Source organism: Alligator mississippiensis, chromosome 1 (genome assembly GCF_030867095.1).
Source record: "Alligator mississippiensis isolate rAllMis1 chromosome 1, rAllMis1, whole genome shotgun sequence".
Taxonomy (NCBI): Eukaryota; Metazoa; Chordata; order Crocodylia; family Alligatoridae; genus Alligator; species Alligator mississippiensis.
This window is the reverse complement of record NC_081824.1, coordinates 241,108,875-241,122,327: the sequence shown is the minus strand read 5'-3', so window position 1 is coordinate 241,122,327 and position 13,453 is coordinate 241,108,875. Positions and strand designations below refer to the sequence as shown.

The window sequence follows — 13,453 nt, the reverse complement described above, 5'->3', positions numbered from 1 at the left end:
TGCTACTGTCCTCCCGTGTTTGCAGTCGTTCTCAATTTCATGTCATCTGCAAATTTTGCTTGAGAAGTTTTCTATTCGCACATCTACCATTCTAGCGTGTGTTCAGTATGTGTTCAGTATACAGGCTGTCAACACCTTTTTAAAAGAAACTCATTTACTCATTGGTTAGTATCAGAAGGAATGTGTACATACTTAATTTTACTGACTATTGCTCGTAGTCTTTTTGCTGGTAGAATAATTGGTTTTGTAGCAGAAGGAAATATTTGAAAGGTAAAATTTTATAGGAAGCAATGCTGCCACATACATATGGATAAAAGCACTGGTATAATGATCCCTCACAGTGTGAGGGGTCCAGTGCAGAGTGCTCCTACATATGGGACTTGGCACCTGACTGACTTTGTTTTGCCTTCTAGGCATCCCTGGCAGAAACGGATAAGATTACCCTGGAGGTTGCCAAGCTAATCAAGGATGACTTCCTGCAGCAGAATGGCTACACCCCATATGACAGGTGATTCTTACGTTTCATCATTTCTGTCCATTTATGTTTGAAAGTAGCCTTCACCTTGATGGGCTGCCAGGATTTGTTTCTATACTAGTCAGAGTGATTTTTACATGCAAAGCCCACAAACTGCTCTTTTCTAGGAAACTGGCTGAAGGCCAATACTGGGAGAGGCTCTGTGTGCCAGCTCCTGATGCTGTGCAAGGTGGCTTGGCTATTTCTTGAACAGTATATCCAAGGCTTCCAGACCCAGCAGCCTGATCAATGAATTAAACCTCAGTTCAGTGTGTGTGCAGTATCTCTTGGGGAAAGACAGAAGAGGACTGTTAGCTGGCATTGATTGCTACACATCCCAATAATACTCTGGGGACTGAAAGAGTTTGGTTTAGTCCAGTTCTCATCATTGAGCAATGGCAGCCCATCTACAACTGGCACAGATGCTCCTTTCCACATCTCTTTTGTATCTGTTACCATCTCTTTCCAGCTTTTGAACAGTCCTGTATTGTTTCTTCTGCTTCTTCCCTCCCCTTCCAAAAATTATTTCCCCCCACCCCTACTGTGAAATGTTTCATGCCCTTTGGCACCAAGCTGCAGTGTTCTGCCATAGCAGCCTTTGCCTTTGCTCTGAGCTCTTGGGGCAGGGATTCTATGCTAGCTATAGCCCAGAGCAGCAGTGCATTTATAAATGACTTGGCATGTTGGCTTTGACTGGTCTTGTACAAATGGGGAGGACTGGTGTCATGGAATAACTCCATGGGATGCAAAATCCCCCCCCCCAAGCAGCTGTTGAGAATGGATGCCCTGATCAAATGGGACAAGAGAGGGGAAAAGCATTGATGTGAGCTACAGTAACAGATGAAATGACCTCATGTTCTGCTGTTACCCTTTTTGTCAATGCATGGGGATGATGCGAGTCTGCAGTGTGGAAGGCAACTGTATGTTAATACAAGCTCATACTGAGACTCCAGTTCTCAGTGCAGTAGTTGATCTCCATTTCTAAGGGAATCATTGACTCTGGGTTGTACCATGAAGTGTCTTATCATTCCTTCTAAAGGCTCAGGGCCCAATACAGACTGTTTTATGCCACATTGTAGTGTATCTATCACAGGAGAAGTAAACCAGTAGTCTTGGATCCCACCCAGGAAGAGAAACTTGATTGTGAGAGTGTCGTGTTAGACCTGAAAGCAGACACAACTGTTCCTTTGAAAGTAACTAGCTATTCATCATAGGCTCTACCTTGCTCCATTAGGTTCTGCCCTTTCTATAAAACAGTGGGGATGCTTTCCAACATGATAGCATTCTACGACATGGCACGCCGTGCTGTAGAGACCACAGCCCAGAGTGACAATAAGATTACGTGGTCCATCATCCGGGAGAATATGAATGAGATCCTCTACAGACTCACCTCCATGAAATTCAAGGTATACTTGTAGGAAGATGGGCAGGAAGGCACTTCCTCAGGGTCCCTATGACAACCGCAGGGCCTCTAAAAAACCATTGTCATGGGATGTTTGCAGACCTCGTTAGAGAAGAAATGATTTCCCAGATGGATGCTTTGCTTTTTTTTTTTTTTGGGGGGGGGACAGGGAAGAGTGAGAGAGACAGAGAATGGTCATTCTTAGTCATTCTAGTGTTAGCCATCTAAAGGTATCCAAGAATTAAGAGGAAGAATCTGTTTTGAAAAAAGTAAAAAAAATAAAATAAAGAAAATCAAGTAATCATCTAACAAATGACTGGCAAGCTCCATACAACACATGAAAGGAAAACAGCCATGAAAATTGAGGGAGGTAGGGGGATTTCAAGACTGGCACAGATATGTTACATGCTCCATATTCCACAATCTGACATGTGCCTTAAAGAGTGTGGGGAAGTAGTTGGCATGTAACAAGTCAGCCATCTAGGCATCTCTGTGTCCTATAGCTAAGCCATTGCAGTGAGTATGCAGGGTTGAGTTGGATGAGGATCCAGCAGTTCAGGTGGATCCTCCAAGTGGGCAGAACTTGTTCTTGAAGGTGAGCACGTGCTATGTTACAAGGGACCAGCTTTGTTTAGAAATAGAGCTTTGAAGGTGCTGAAGTTGACTCCTGTACTTCCTTATTTAATTTTTTAATTATTTTTTCATGCAGAATTCGTCTGTTGGCAAGCTGCTTATTATACTTTAGCTTCTGGTTAGAGGGAAGGGAGGTGGTTATTCAGTCATGGCAATCCTGCTGTCCCTAGCATGACTGACTACTTTTTCTGAGTCTTACTGCTGTCCTTTTAAACCAGTGGTTCTCAACCTGTTTGCTATAGTGGCCCATTCTTGCAGTTCTCAATGTGTTGTGTGGGCTGCACCCACACAACTTACTTCCTCTGTATCCATTTAAAAATGTTTTGTTTTTTAAAACATTGGGCCACACCAGTGTGCTGATTGGGCTCTAGGTTGAGATCCCCTATCTTAAACTGATAGAAATGAATTCAGGTGGAAAAACAATCTGTTCAGTCTTCTGCATCCTGCCTGGGAAAATCTACCATTGTCAAAATGCTCTTCTACTAATTGGGTGGGAATAAGGGTGAGACAGGAGCTTGGTTGCCTTTAGAGGCAACCACCAGGATTCAGTCTTGAAATTAAAGCTATAAATGCCTGCTGGGCAGTGAAGTAGATGCAGGTTCTCAGGTCAGGAAGGAGTTAAATCAGTGGTGTGGACTGCCAGCCTGTGTGAAGGACTGATTTCTGTACTTTGTGTGTATTAAATTTCAGGACCCAGTCAAAGATGGTGAAGCAAAAATCAAGGCAGACTATGCTCAACTCTTCGAGGACATGCAGAATGCATTCCGCAGTCTGGAGGACTGAGTTCCACTTCTGCAACCCACTCCAGTTTGTTCTCTTTAGATTCCTCATCTCAGTTCCTTTGCTTCCCTACTCTGTAAAATCAGTCCAAAAGTACCTGATAGCCCTATGTTTTCCTGTTCATACTCAGTGGGTCTTTATAAAACATTCCTCTTAGTTTGTGTTTGGCCTTGCTCTGAGTGTCTGAATTAGTGAGTGGAGTTGGTGTGAATGGCCTGGTAGAGAGTGAGAGAAACACTTCTAAGCTTGCAGGGTAGGAAATTCTCATTTCTCCTTCTCCCAGTTAATGTGTGCATTCTCTGTGGTCAGTATTCCTTGGGGAAGTAAGCCGGCTGAGTTGTACTGGTAGAAGAGGTGCAGATCTTTGTCTTGGGACATGCTATATTCTGAGCTAGTAGCTTGAAGGGCATTTGGGCCTAGCATTTTGCTAGGTGACTTCAAAGCAACGAATGGGAAGTTTCCCACTTTTTGAAATGGAATTGATTTATAATATTCCAGTGATGAGTTAATGATATTAAAAATTGTGAATTCTTTAGTGTAATGTCCCTTCTGCAACCTTTTACTGAGCTGTATTACAGCAGGTGTACTGAAGTGCAGCAGGTTTGTAGAACTCTGCAAGGATTAGCTAAAAGGAACATGTGAAAGCAGCCAGTCTGTCTGCCAGCATGTGAGAACACTTATTTTCCTACTTGTTGCATAAATAGGAGTGTTGTACTCTGACAGTTAAAATTTGAAGCCATAGATGCTCAACTATCAGCAGCAGGAACTTTACCTTCTCTTACCATTCAACTGCTTTAGTATGTGAAGCTTGTTATAGCTGCTTTGTATTATAGGACATCATGAGCCATGATGATCCTTTTTCTGTATGGACCAAGAATCAGTCCTCCTGCAAGTGGTGTTCTGCTGCATGCCATAATATTTGTCTTCAGTGCAGCATTCAGGTCATCCTTATGACAAGAAAGCCACATGCTTTCAAACTTTTTCCCCCTAGGATGCTGGTGTGATTTGGCTCATCTGTCCAGCCTCTTTGTAAAAGGAATGTTCAATGCTATACTTTCTTTTTGGAAGGTTGATAATTTTTAGAGAATGTATCTAGTGAGAAGTTGGTGACCTTGTTCTTTGCATTTCACTCTGACCATGGTTTGCTCTCAAAACAACTACTGCTTCTATTCAATGACAGAGTTAGTGTGTGTTGAGGAATTAGAAGCCTTTTCTCATTAAATTTTGGAGCCAGCAGTTGCACCATTGCTGCAGAATGGAAGATCCTCAAGGATCTGGCAACTTCTTTTTTTTAGCTTAATTAACTATCACTGATACTGCAGTTGAAATTTCAAAAAAAAACTAATGCTACCCAGCACTGTAGTATTAGATTTATTCCAGCTAATGTCTTCTGAGTAATCACCGTTGATGGTACTGGTGCAAGGCATTGTGAATAACAAGTATTAATTTTGAAGTAAAATATTCTCTCTAGGAAGCTGCCAGCTTTAAAAGCAAAGATGCAAAAGGCTGTATGTGCATTGTGGACCAAACAATAATACTTCCAGTTGGATGCTATCCCACTGTCTGAAATGGAGAACCTGGCTGATTCTTCAGTTAGCATTTGAAGATTCTTTTGATTTCTCAAAACCAACATAACTATTCCAGCTGATGCTCTGGTAGTGAATGATTAAGTTCAGTTCACTTAACTTTCAGTGTATGCTCCATGTTTTAGGATTGATCATGTATGAATGAATAGTCACTGTACAAGCCTTCCTTTGAATTTTCATTGTTCATACTCATCACCACTACTTCTGTAGCACTTCATGCTATCCAGATGTTCTTATTTCTTTAATAGAGGATGTTATAAACCTTACAACAAATGTGTAAGATGATGCAGTTCTAATATTTATTGTGTTATGCCTGGCCTTTGAGTGTGACCAGTTAAACACTTTTTCTTATATTTTTGTTTTGTGTGTCCGTTTTCAGTGTTGAAATTCTGATGTTGCTGCAGTTTTCCTTCCGTCCACATGAGGAGGAAAAGCGATGAGCAAAATTCAAACCAACATCTATTTTTCTCTGTTTACTTCATTATGTATGTTGCTGGAAGTTGTGTAAAAATTGGTCAAGTCCAATGAAAATAAAAAATGGATTTAAACTATTTGAGGGTCTTTGTCCAGTTTTTCTGATGCAAAAGCAAGGAGCCTGTAAGAAAATGGACCATTTGCCTTGAATAAACTAAACTTTTACTGACTACTACAGCTCCTATAATCCTTATTAGGCTTGTAGATTTCCCTTCAGAAAGGAAAAGCATCTTCTTGTACAGCATCAAAATAAGAATAATTACTGGAGAGAAAAATAACAGACTACTCTAGCTGAACCAGCAAGTGTAATAGGATAAGAAAAGCATGGTTTTGAGGAACACACTGTTAATATGATGGACAACGTTTCATGTTAAAATAAGCGTTCTTAAAATTCCACATATGATAAGTGGGACAGTGTAAGAAGTCTAACACTTAAATAGTGGAAAGTAAAAAATAGAATTCCCAGAAGAGACTAGCACAATTTGTTAAAAATCTGATCTAACAGTTGTACAAAGATGCTCCCAGCAGGAAAGATTACTCCTGTCCTTTTGTGAGTGAAGATGAAATAGGGCCTACTTGGAGGAAATTCACTACTGGACAAAATCTACTTGTCCTGCTCCTCCTACCTTCTATGCAGCTAGCCAGGGGAAAGGATGAGGCACCAAGCCAGTTTAGATAGCTGAAGGAAAATATTTAGCCTTCTTCCTTTACAAAGGAAGGAAAGAGAGGAAAAACAGCAGTATAATACAGATTCTGAACTTCAGAAAAGCAGACTTGGAATTGGCAGGCAGAATTCTATGGGAAGCAAGTCTGAAGGAAAAAGGCAATATTAAGGATGCAAAATCAAGCCATCATGATATGAAGAAAGGATAGGAAGTGGAGCAAGAGACCAGCCTGTCTATACAGCAAACTACTTTGAGTTGAAATTCAAAAAGGAATCGCACAAAGTGGAAACGTTCATATATTACTATGAATAGGTATAAAATAGGCCTGTACAAAGCAGCAAGTATTTGCTTTGGATTCCGCTGATACAGAGGTACAGTGATTCGACTTGGAGGTTCGAATCCCCGTCCCCCTTCAATTCGGACGAATCTGATCTGAAGATTCAGCACCGCTTCGGAGATTTGGCTATTGACTAAACAGGCTGCAGTCCTCACCACACTGGACACAGCCGCCTCCAGCTAGTAAGTCGGTTGTAGTGGGTGGAGGGGGGAGCAAAGGCATGTAGGGGAGGGAGGGATTGGGACGGGCTGGGACAAACTGCCCAACCGATCGTGGGACTTGGGGAGGAGCATGGGGGATGTGGGTGCGACAGTGCTGGGAGCAGGGGCTATGCCTTGCTGCCGTTTGCCCAGCGAGGGTGGCAGGGGAGAGGTGTGGAAAGCGGAGCAAGTGCAGCTCACTCCAGGGGGAAGGGGGCAAGCGGCAGCAGGGCATAGCTCCCACTCCCAGCACCTTCTGCCATGCCTGCATTGTTAGCAAATAAAAACCTAGGATTCCAGACTAGCCCAGGGATTGACACAACAGTTCATTCAATGAGTGACAGAAAGGCTTTATTTACTAAAAGTATTCAAAATCAAGTCAAAGTGAGCCCAAACCAAATTAAAATCCAGTAATTAGCTATAAGGTGATGATTTCTCACCAGACAGGTGATGAGGAGGCGGTCTGTTTCTCTTCAGCTTTTTCAGTAAGTTGGGTGCATCAGCAACTAGTGTCAGAGAGATTTCTCACTCGAAGCGTGCATGCGCTCTTTGCTGTTTTACTGCCTCTCTATACCCTTAGCTTAGCATATTCAAAGCATTCTTTTAGTTGTGTAAAGCAAGAGAGAGAGTCCCAAGCAGTAACTGACAGGAAAATCCTGTTAATTAACCTGCTCATTACTGGTGATCAGAAATTTCTAATTTGAATGAGTTACCTTCTTCAGTAACAAGAGGTTATCCAGTTTGGAACATATCAAAAAACTGATTAACAGCCAGAAAAAACATACATGTCTTTGGACTAAATCAGGAGGAGACATCAATCGCATATGGAGAATGTCTTTGCCTGCATGTAAATGTGAGTTAGTTGCAAAAGAAATATTTACCATACTAATTAATCAAGGATAGACATTTCATATGGTTACACACCAGACAACTAGGAGCCTGCCTGAAATCATCCTGTATGTAGCAAGATAAGCTGGAAGAAATACTTCATTATTTCTTCTCAGCTAGCCTAGCTATGAACTCACATCTTCTTGCAGTATAAAGTCAGCATCAGTATTCTGTAATTTAACTCTTGTGAGTCGGCCTGAGCTTAGCATGAGTTGCAGTCATCAGCGTCCCACCACCCTCTGGCCTGGCTAGGCAAGCGGTAGCAGCGCCGGCATCTCCCTGTCCCAGCTGGGCAAGCTATGCCCTGCTGCCACTTGCCCCCTTCTGCCCAGAGTGAGCAGAGCCTGCATCACCCCCAACCCCAACCTGCCCCAGTTGGGCAAGCGGCAGCAGGGCATAGCAGCCTGCTCCCAGCGCTGCTGTACCCACATCCCATGCCCCCCTCCCCAGCTGGGTAGCTTGTCCCAGCTCCACTCCCTCCTTTTGGGCCAAATCTCCTCTGAATCAAATTGGCTGCTGAAGCTTTGCACAGCCCTAGTATAAGAGTTGCACGAGGAAGAAAATCTGAAAGCCAAAGTGTACACTGAAATACAGCTAGCAAGGAACATTTTTTTTGTTGTTCGTTTTTGCCTTCCACATCAGAACTAAAAAGGAAGGCCAGGAAAAGTATAGATCCTTTACTAAATGCAGAGTGTTTTAATACTGGATAATGCAGAGAAGGCTGAAATATCCTAATGTCTTTTTCTTTCTCTTCAGCAGTAAGGAAAGCTACCAGATGACAAATGCATCTGGTAGTAAGGAGATGTTGGGAGACTAGCAGCCTAGAGTAGTGGAAGAATTGGTGGTTGGAGACCACCTAAAAACATCCAGCTTCTAAGTCAGCAAGACTAGATGCAATGCAAAGTACTGAAAGAATTGGCTGAGGTAATTTCAGAGCCATTAGCTCTATCATCTTAGTTCTCAATGATACATTTGAGGTCCTGGATGACTGGAAAAGGGAAAATATAATAACTATCTTTAAGATGAAGGAAGAGAAAGAAGTGCAGATCAGTTGGTCTTGACTCTCAATACCTGGGAAAACCATGGAGCAGGTGATCAAGGAATCTATTACCAAGCAAAGGGGGGAGGAGAACAAGGTGATCAGGAACAGACAACATGGATTCATCAAGAGGAAATCAGGTTGGTCAGGCATGATTTGTTACTATGACTTAGGTGACAGGCTTTGTGGACTGGGGGAGAGCTGTGGATGGGATTATACCTTGGCTTTAGCAAGGCTTTTAGCATTTTCTCATGACATTCTCATTTACTAAGCTAAGGAAATGAAAGGAAAGTACTGTTAATAGGGGTGCGCCAATAGAGATTTTTTGGACTAATACCAATGGCTGACTATTAATGAGCCATATTGGCTGATACCAATCAGATTGCTGATATGCAAACCCAGCACCTTGGAGAGCAGTATCTGGCTCTGGGAAGTCTGTTGCAGGGAAGGCGGGGGGGGGGGGGGAGGGAGCAGGCAGATCGAGGCCCCTGCAGTGAAGGAGGAAATTGGGTTGGGGCAGGAGCAGGGCACAGGACGGTGCTGCAAGCGGGCACAGGGGCAGCTCCTGCTGAATGCTTGGGGGAGGCATGGGGGGCACGTCCCCTGGATCTCTGCATGGGGCAAGGGCAGGTGGCAGCATTGGGGTGGGGGGTTACAAGGGACTACAGCCACCCCAACATTTGTCAGCCCCCACACTGTGCTGCCACCGCCTGACCCAAGTACAGCCCTGGCCCAGCCCTCCCAATGGGGAGAGCCTGGAGCTGACCCCAGCCCACAACAGGCTGCCCGCGCCCCACATAGATCCAACAGGCACACACCCCTATACCTCCCCTGGGCGTACGGTGGGAGCCACCCCCTTCCCATGCCCATGCCTTTCAACACCTGTCTGGATCATCTCAGCCAATGATGCACCCTTTGCTTCAGGAACCAAGTGGCCATCTTTTCTGTGAAGCAAAGTAACATCTGGGATTGGGCGAGATCATTGTACTGTTTTTCTCTCTCTGAATATAGAAACTGCTAAGATAATACTTGTACTAATAAAGTTAGACTTTGATTTTAGGACACTTGAGTTGTCTGTATTCATATTTCATGTTCCATTTAAGGATCAATTGTGCTTTAATGATCCCTAAGCATTATCTGCCGGTCAGTGTTGTGAACACCCCAGCTGAGCAGCACCTGCCCCAGCCCCACTCCCTCCCTCACCGTGGGGGCCTTGATCTGTCTCCCCATACCCCTTCCCTCCCCCCACAACAGACTTACCACTGTTCTCCAAGCTGCCAGGATAGGCGCGTGCATGCTGCAGCTGTGCAGATGCATGCATTTAATAGGGCTGTGTGAAGCTTTGGTTGCTGATTTGATTCAGCTGAGATTCAGCCTGATTCAGTGGCCAAACCTCCAAATCCGAATCGAATCAGGAGACCTTTTAATCTCTCCGAGTCAAATCGGAACCCTCCAAATTAACTGAGAAGAGATACCGAGCAGGGTCCCCCAGGACTCTATCCTCAGTCCATGACTACTAAATATTTTTATGAATGACTTGGAGGAAGGCACTGACTGTATGTACACTCAAGTTGGTAGATGACACCAACCTTGGTGGAGTTGCAGACTGTGGAGGGTGAAATTAGGATTCAGGATGACCTTGAGAAACAAGAGAAATTGTCCCAAATTTTTCAAATGAAATTCACTAAGAGCAAGTGTGAAGTCCTACATTTGGGATAAACAATTGCATGCCCAAATATAGACTGGGGAATGACTGGTGAGACCATGGTACTGAAGAAAAGGACATGAGGGTTACAGTGAGTAGATCATAATGAATATGAACCAACAGCATGATCTTGTTGCATAAAAAAAAGCCAACAGCAAACTGGGTTGTATTAATAGAAACATCACCTTAAAGTCAAGGGAAGTGATTCTATCATTCTGTTCAGCGCTGGTAAGTCATCACCTGGAGTACTGCATCCAGTTTCAGGGGCCATGCTTCAAGACAGACATGGACAAATTAGAAAGAGTCCACCAGAGGGAAACAAAAATAAAAATCCTTGGAACATGGTTTACAAGGAGAGGTTGAAAGAATTGAGATTATTTAGTCTTGAGAAAAGTAGAGCAGGAAACGACTTCGTCTTGGTGGTTCTTTGCAGACTATGATGTTAGGAAGGTCCCATGCTGGGACCATGGGCCATGCTGGTTTCAGGCCCGCTGGTGACTAATCAGTCCAATTGCAGAGGTATATCCTGCTACAATGGTTAAATGTGTATGGCTGATAGCTGCTAGATGAGGGTGTATCTTTCCTCCTACTCCTTGATGTTGGCTCTGCGCTGACATTCAAAGAAGGCCATTGCCTATTTGGTTTGGAGCTGCCAGGCATCACAATCTGCAGCCTGTTTCCCACAGTTTGTGATCAATACCACAGGCAGAAAAGGACCTCTTCAGTGTCCTTGAAGTGCTTGCATGGGGCCCCTCTGTCACGTTTCCCCATCATCAGTTCCCCGTACAGCACAGTCTCTGGTAGGCAGCTGTCATCCATCCAGGCCAAGTGGCATGCCCACTGCAGCTGCCTGCAGAACAATTGCCTATATATTGGTATTGACTGTTAGTAGCACCTCTAAGCTGGTGACAATCCAGCCAGTGGATCTTGAGAATGGTGCGGAGTCAGCACTGATGGAAGCGCTCAAGGAGGTGTACATGGCAGCAGTATAAGACCCATGACTCAGCATCATATAGTAGGGTAAAGATAACAGCTCTGTACTCTTTGACTTTGGTCTGTGCCCGCAGGCTGTGACTATTCCAGACCTGCTTGTAGAGTCTGCCAAAGGCACTGCTAACTTTTGAAAGTCTGTTGTCTACCTCCTTGTCAATCGTGGCATCGTATGAGATGACACTCCCCAGGTAGGTAAAATGCTTGACAGCATTTAGCTCAGTTCCTTTGATAGTCATCTTGTTGACTACAAACGTCCAACTTGGGATCTTTAACATTCTGGTTTATTAGGCAGATTGAAACACTGTAATGAAGTTAAATCATAAACCTTGGGGCTGGTCCACACACGCACATGCACATACACACAGTAGCAAGCTACAAGAGTCAGGTATACCTATCCCACAGGTGCTGGAGTCTGCCGTTGAGGCTTCTTCCAGCGCGGTGTTATCTTCCAGAAGGGGGTCGCCGGCTGGTCCTGGCTGGACAGGTCGGGTGCTGGTCAAGTTGGAGATCAAGAGGGCGCCGCTGAGGGTCACTTTTCACTGCTTTTTATCTGTCCTTGGCAGCCTTTGGTGACTCCCCAGTTTTCAGGTTTGCCCAATCCAGGGGTCATTGACCCTCATGGGACTTCCCCTCGGTGGCTACTGGATGGCATCTGTCAGCCCCAGGGGTCGTCCGCATGTACGTGCAGGTTTGGGAGTCCATTGATGAATTTTGAATAGGGCTCTGGGAGCGGTCGATCTGGAGATATTCAGCCCAAAAATTGGTCCCCGGCATTGATTAACTCAGGTCAGGGCTTCCAGCCCTTGATCAGTGATGTTTAGAGATGTCCCGGTTGCTACATTGTCTTCTATTGATTTCTTCCCTTGGTTGATCTGTAGTTTCCCAGGTGTTAATTGCTGCCTGCTACTGTGTTACACATTCAATCACTGATTCACTCACTCTTTCAGGGGCCCGCCTGATACAAGGAAGCGGCAGTTTGACTCCTGCCCTTGTTAACATTGTTACTAAACACATTTATAGTTGAAAGGTGAGGAGTATAAAATATAAGCTACAAATGCCATGGCACACAAATAGATAAAAATACCAAAATACACAGGGAGATACAAAATGCACACACACAAATTTTAAAACACAATTCCTTATCTTAAAGTAAAAAAAAGAGGAAGGAAGAAAAGGTAGAAGAGGAAAAACATATCCAAGGAGGGGAGAGCAACTACAGGCAGGAGGAAAAGGGGGCTTTCTGCTACAATCTTTGGTGGCACATAAGCTTGGCATGGAGCTGGCTGATGAAGCACTTCAGTCTTCTTCAGGCTAATGGTAAGTCCGAAGAGTTGCGCTACAGTAGCAAAGCAAATGATCACGTGCTGCAGAAAGTGTTGGGTGTGGGCCACCAGGGCACAATCCTCTGCAAACAAAAGTTAATGGATGAGCTGTTGCCAGGTCTTTGCGTAAGCCTGCAGCCATCTGAGGTTGAAGAAGTTTCTGTCTGCCCGGAAGTGGATATAAAACACCTACCTCACCTTCCCCAAGATTGTCCAGTGCTTGCTGCAGCATCATGGCAAAGAAAATGGTGAACAGAGTAGGGGCGAGTACACAGCCTTGCTTAACTACATTGGAGATCAGGAAAGAACCCAAGAGTGTTGCTGTTGTACTTGACTTGTCCACACCATCATGGAGTTGCCTGATCCCGGTGAGGAACTTAGGCAGGCATTCAAGCTTGTTGAAAATCTTCCAGAGGCCATTTTGGCTTATGGTGTCAAACGCCTTAGAAAGGTCGATGGAAGTGATGTACAGCCCCTTGTTCTGCTCCCAGCACTTTTCCTGTATTTGTCTGAGCACAAATATCGTATCTATCATGCCTCTGTTTGCTCTGAAGCCACATTGGCTCTCCAGGAAGGCTACTTCTGCTATGGCAGGCACCAGCCTGTTGAGGAGGATTCTAGGTAGAATCTTCCCAGCGATGGACAGAAGGGTGATCCCTCACTAGGTGGAACAGTCTGACTTGTCACCTTTATTCTTGTACATGGTGACGATTACAGCATCACTCAGATATTGTGGAATTTTCCCCTGCTCCCAGCAGACTATAAAGAGTTCATGGAGCTTGGAGTGTAGGGTGGGACCATCGTATTTCAGGGCTTCAGGTGGAATTCCATCAATTCTAGGGGCTTTGTTACTTTTTATCTGGTCAAAAGCGATGAAGATTTCTTCCAGTGTAGGACACTCATTTAGTTCCTCCT

At 44.4% G+C, this 13,453-nt stretch overlaps 1 protein-coding gene across 3 annotated transcripts in view; it reads left to right on the top strand.

Moving 5' to 3' along the window:
- Nucleotides 1-5,466, top strand: part of ATP6V1A (ATPase H+ transporting V1 subunit A) — a 35,287-nt gene extending 29,821 nt beyond the window's left edge. For 2 of the 3 annotated variants that reach the window (XM_006269380.4, XM_019496178.2), the window contains exons 13-15: nucleotides 414-508; nucleotides 1,749-1,920; nucleotides 3,240-5,466. In XM_006269380.4, the coding sequence (XP_006269442.1) occupies nucleotides 414-508; nucleotides 1,749-1,920; nucleotides 3,240-3,332 (360 nt within the window). In that variant the 3' untranslated portion in view covers nucleotides 3,333-5,466. The remainder of the gene's footprint in view (nucleotides 1-413; nucleotides 509-1,748; nucleotides 1,921-3,239) is intronic. The other variant, XM_019496179.2, reaches the window with a different exon arrangement.
- The last annotated feature ends 7,987 nt before the right edge of the window (nucleotides 5,467-13,453 follow it).